Source organism: Triticum dicoccoides, chromosome 4B (genome assembly GCF_002162155.2).
Source record: "Triticum dicoccoides isolate Atlit2015 ecotype Zavitan chromosome 4B, WEW_v2.0, whole genome shotgun sequence".
In the NCBI taxonomy this organism is placed as follows: domain Eukaryota; kingdom Viridiplantae; phylum Streptophyta; class Magnoliopsida; order Poales; family Poaceae; genus Triticum; species Triticum dicoccoides.
The window spans coordinates 500,497,830-500,503,565 of NC_041387.1; the positions used below are offsets into that span (position 1 = coordinate 500,497,830).

Genomic DNA, 5,736 nt, shown 5'->3' on the forward strand with positions numbered 1-5,736 from the left:
TATTAACATTTGTGTAGTGCTTATGGTTATGGATGCACAGACATGTTGATGTCGGATGATTGGTGTTCATTTGGTTAGAATACGCAACAGCGCAGTAGTGCATAAACACGTACATTGTTCCTATACTTTTGGAAGTGTCCTAGCGCACACAGATCCATAGCCAGTGGTCTCACAATTGTAACTAACCTGCTAAAAAGGCTTGAAGTTCACTAATCAGATTGTATCAAAACTAATCATACAAAATGCAGGCAAGTGTTATCAATTTTGATCCCCAAATCAAACCCAAACTCTTCCATTTACTCGTAGTCTGACCGCGGCCATACAAAAGATTCAGTAACCGTTTGTAATCTTCCACAATAACGAGTGATGGATGAGGATAGATGACCGACAGTGGAGAAATCCAACCTAAGGATATCGCTGCCAAGCCACATAGGTATTAACCTAGACCACCCAATTCCATCGCTAATTGACCAGAATTTCAGTTCCTGGCCCACGTGATTGCAGTTTTGCTCCCTTACCTGGAGCTATGTCATACCTAGCGAGTGCGGCAACTTGGGGTACTGGACTACTGGACCTCCGCCGGCCAGCGGCCACGCGCGCTGCGGATAAGGACGCCGCAACTGGAGCTTCTTGGCTTCGCCGGCAACCGCAACCTCCGCTCCGCTCAGGACCAAACTCCGCTCGCCCATCTGCGCGCTCGTGTCGCTGTGCTCTAACTCTTCTACTGCGTTGAAGCGAACCACCAACGGGACGGCGCAGTGCAGACTCTGGGTAAAAGGGTAATTCAGCCCGTAGCCGTCGACGGCGGACGGAGCGGCGCTAGTTGCTCCAGGGCCGGATTCGCAGCCCAGCCAGCTGTTTACACAGAGAACTGCTTTTTCTTACTTCCCCAGCTCTGTTTTGAGTTTTACCTAAAAAAGAACCTAAATTCTAAATAGTGCGCGCGCACTAGCCTGTCGAAAGAAAGAGCTCTGTTTTGAGTTTGTGAGTGAGAACTTATATAGTACTCCCTCTGTATCAAAATATAATATGTTTTTGACACTATAATGGTACTCCAGACACTTATTTTGGATGGAAGGGAGTATTATTATTATTTTGCAGGAAAACTTTCGTTCTATTCATCAACTGTCAAGGTGTACAAAGAACACCAGAAGTAAAAAATATACATACAGGGTATTACTACGATACAAGATACTCCCTCCGTCACAGAATAAGTGTCTCAACTTTGTGATTTCGTTCCACTTATTTTGGGACAGAGGGAGTATTATCAGTAATTTTGTCAGACCCAGCAACCTGTCTGTCAAACAGACTAAGCAACCTTTCTACCGGATGCACACGCTGTAGCATGTTAAAAGATAAAAGGAACAAGACCAGACCAAAAAATGCAGGTTTGAAGATTAGCATGGACTATTCAAGGTCAAGCAAATAGAACCCCAGAAGCCAGGATTGGCCCCTGCTACACAGGGGCTTTTCCACATTTATTTCATGGAGCCCAAGCTTGGAACGCAGTGAAAGAAGGTGTGCACTGCTCCATCAACCAAGATTTAAACCTAGTTGCTTGGTGCCAAGGCGAAATAAAATTCTCCCCCAGAAAAGTTGGGCCTATCCTCGTTTTCAGAATATAAATTCATAGCCCCAATTCGCAACTCGCTGGTCTCCTGATATAGCATGCAGAACAGATGACGCACATACGTTTGGTCTGTCAGACCCTTAACATCACATGGAAGAATGAAGCCCATTGATGCGGTGTTAGTCACAGAAAGGTCTCCAAAATGTTACTGGCTACTACCCAGTTCACTTAGCCACCAAGAGGAATTCAGTGGCTGCTAAAATTCAGCCTAATAAAGTTGGTATAGCGAGGCTGATGACGCTGATTAGAGTCCACTCCATTTGCCAGAAATGATGAGTGTTTAGTTTTGTTCAGCACAAGAATAGTGATTTTCTAACAAAGAGATATCCACAACGCCGGCCAGCTTAGTTCGGAAATTTGCAGCTATGGCTCCTGGAGGGAATCCTTGATGAGCTGTTCCGTGAGAGCTTTAGGAAGCCCCATTACGCTATCTATTGTACCGACCTGCACAGATTGCCATGTTGAGATGCTGTTTGACTGTTTCATTTGTCTCAGACATGGAAATATATAGTCCAGCCTAGAACAAGAACATGTCAGGATGTGACTCACAATGGCTTCCACGAGAGGTGAAGTCAGTGGATGCTCTACTAGAAGGCCTCCAGCAACATAGAAGACGTTGCCCTCCTCAATCTGAAATACACACGAGTGAAAAATTTCAGTGGGTGTAACTCGATAATGAGAGGATATGGTTCGAAATTAACACTTCATTTCTTCTAAACCAGGCAGGAGCACTGCAGGACATGCCAAAATTAAAATGCTTGTTTTTCGGACTTACCAAGCTCTCAACAACTTCATTGGGTATCTTGTGGAAATAAACCTGCACAGGGACAATTATAGTGGAAAGTGTGAGGCCAAAACTCTGCAACACGGAACTCAAACTGATGGAAACATGGGATCATAACTGGATTATGCATATTCGTTAGGATTCATTTGATATTTTGTGCCAATGAAACGTTAAATATCAGACTCACCAAGAGTTAATTATCTGATGCATGCACCTAAAATCCCATAAGGATTCTGAAGTAAACCATGATATGATAAATTAAAGTACCAAATGTCAAATTAGTCTCAAAACTTTAAGATGCGTCTCTGCTTTATGAAAGAGCACAAGGACGTCTGAACACTAAGGCTGAATTGATGTTAGCCCATCAATTTTTCAGAGAACGCTAATATGCATACGATCTTCTTCGTCCGATTCCTGTACGATGGTGCACATCAAACCATCCACACTTTGAAATAAATCATAGCAAACCACTGGATCGGTTGTCATACAGGAATTGGACACAAAAGTGCCATGCGCGCAGAGGTTCCGTTTTTCAGAAGGCTGTGCTCAAGTTAGGCCACTGTTATTTATCAGTTTACTGGGACTGAAAGCTGAACCAGATTTTTGACATGAAGCTAGCATTACAGCAGATCATGTTACTTTATAACTAATCTGAATCAAAGACCAAAATTCAGTGATTAGGTTTGTCCTTCAAAAAACGTCGATAATTTAAAATCAATACTGATGTCTATGTGAACGAACGACTTTGGTACTCATTTCTCAATGGAACATCAGAAAAAGTTGGTTATTACTTCAGATCTATCCCATCCTTCCCTTCTAGTACCGGTCTTCACATTTGTAACAAGCACAGATCCAATTGTCGCAGCATGGCTTTGGGAATATCCTGTGACCAGTATGTGGTTAAACGGACAAGTCTAACAAATGATCTAAAATAATTTGAGCTCATGCGCCGACACACAACAGTGGATAAGACAAACCTTGGATGAATTTACGTGCCTCCTCTGGAGTGGTAGGTTTTTCTCGAATAACTCCATCATGAACCACAACCTCCAAAAGAAAACAAAATACCAGAACAAGGGGGAGAGTCAAATAAGCACTAAAATGTGTGCACACACATGGTACATGCATAAGCATGCGACACAGAGTACAAACATTCACTATTTTTCAAGAAACTAAGTAAACATTCCACTATGAATGTTATCGGAGTCCATTTTTTGGATGTCATACTGTGCCCTACAAACAATAGTTTGTCTGAGCAATTTTAACAAAAGTAACTACAGTAGTAATGAGCAAAAAAAACAGCTTCTAAATCAATGATCCAAACATACTCCTGATTATAATTATCTATCTTTCATACCCAAAGACCCAAAGATGATGAAAACACATATAAAAATGACTCTGAGATATGGATATGGTCCAAGCAATCAGGAGTGATCAAGAAAAACAGCTATGCCTAACTGGCTAACATACTCATGATTAAAAAAAACAGCTTCTAAATCAATGATCCAAACATACTCCTGATTATAATTATCTATCTTTCATACCCAAAGACCCAAACATGATTAAAACACATATAAAAATGACTCTTGAGATATGGATATAGATATGGATAATTATAATCAGGAGTATGTTTGGATCATACTCATACTCCTGATTATAATTATCTATCTTTCACACCCAGATTTTATGCGGACTCCTTTGGCCTAACTGCTATCCTAGTGTGTATGATACATGGATTATCTAGGGAGTAACTTATGCAGACACCAATTTATGCTTATTGATATGGATTATTGTCTGAGCACCCTCTCAACATTCAACATGCAATGTTCAGATACAACAGACATGTTGCAGATATGCCTAACTGGCTAACTCCTAAACCAAACAGTGATCAAGAAAATATCTACTTTTACAGAGATTGGGCCATATTTCCAGAAACACTAGAACCAAAACTGGTAAGGCAATAAATCTTGAAATACAGTGGTGACATAATCATGTAACTACAGTCAAATAATAATAACAGTTTCCAGGATGACTCCATCCAGATTCTAGAAAATCACAGTGTAAAGTGACTAATATTCTGCTTTATCCACATCACCACATGAAACTAACATCGTAATTATAAGCAAAAATCAATCCACAAAAAGGCTTGTTAGAGGGGATGTTGTAAGATACATACTTGGTCAGCAGTGATCAACAAGGTGGTCTCTTGAGAGTCAACAATCTCTTTCATCATCCCATTGTTCCGCATCTTATCCAATATTGCATCTGCCTACAGCATTGATATAGCATAGTAGCACACTTAAAAACTAAAACAAAATCAGAATTACAACTGGCACAGTTTGACAATCTCTTATTTTTCTGATGAAAAGAAATATACAAATGAGGTACTTTATTCCAAGAAAATAACATTAATCCATTTTAGAAGGTAGTACTCCCTCTGTCCCCAAATAGATGGTATATAAATCCAGTGAGAAAGTCAATTCTTTCTCAGTTTGACCAAATATATAGAAGAAAATATCGATAAATGCAATATTAGATAAATAGATTATGAATATATATCTAATGGTGCATATATTGGTAATGATTTGATATTGCTTATCTTAGTAATTTTGTATATATACTTGGTCAAACTTAGAAATCATTGACTTTTTGACTGAATTTATATGCCATCTATTTGGGAGCAGAGGTAGTAACACATATAGTACTACTAAAGACCATTGTCTTGACACAAACACACACACACACACACACACACACACACACACACACACACACAAACACACAAAGAAAAGACAAACCTATAATGTGCCAGCTTGCTAAATATTCGTTCTATAGCCATAAATAATAAACTCACTCACTCCCGCAAAGCAAACTCCACTCCTAGCGTTAGAAATAATATGATTTTGCTCTCTTAAGAAAATACTTATGTGGCCCTTGCCCTAATTCCTAAACAAAACTGCTAGAACAAATCTACAAGGACAGCGGAACCTAGTTCTTGAATAAAAGAAAAGGGAAAGGAAATTACTTTCGCGTGAGCCAAGGCGACCACCAGCTCCTCTGGCTTCTCCTTTCTGATCTCCTTCTCGTCAATGTCCGCGCTCTAAAACCCAACGGGAGAAAAATAAGAAAAGAAAGAGGACAAATCACAAGCAAACTGCTAGAGTTAACCATCCCCAGAAGACGAGGGGGGAAATCACCTACAAGTAATTTGAACTGGTACCCCATCTCGGCCAGAATCTGGCGGCGCGACGCCGACGAGGAGCCGAGAATCAGCTGCATCGTCAACCAAAGCAAACGCACAAGCGCAATCCAGGTTAGAGAA

The 5,736-nt window shown here is 40.4% G+C and overlaps 1 protein-coding gene across 1 annotated transcript in view; it reads right to left on the minus strand.

Annotated features, from left to right (window-relative positions):
- Positions 1-1,632: 1,632 nt before the first annotated feature.
- The window catches only part of LOC119291108 (7-methyl-GTP pyrophosphatase-like), a 4,728-nt gene continuing 624 nt past the window's right edge, over positions 1,633-5,736 (minus strand). Inside the window, exons 2-9 of the mRNA XM_037569819.1 lie at positions 5,616-5,687; positions 5,440-5,514; positions 4,591-4,683; positions 3,392-3,461; positions 3,206-3,297; positions 2,406-2,447; positions 2,180-2,260; positions 1,633-2,074 (exon numbers count right to left, since the gene is read on the minus strand). Coding sequence (XP_037425716.1) covers positions 1,994-2,074; positions 2,180-2,260; positions 2,406-2,447; positions 3,206-3,297; positions 3,392-3,461; positions 4,591-4,683; positions 5,440-5,514; positions 5,616-5,687 — 606 coding nt within the window. The 3' untranslated portion in view covers positions 1,633-1,993. The remainder of the gene's footprint in view (positions 2,075-2,179; positions 2,261-2,405; positions 2,448-3,205; positions 3,298-3,391; positions 3,462-4,590; positions 4,684-5,439; positions 5,515-5,615; positions 5,688-5,736) is intronic.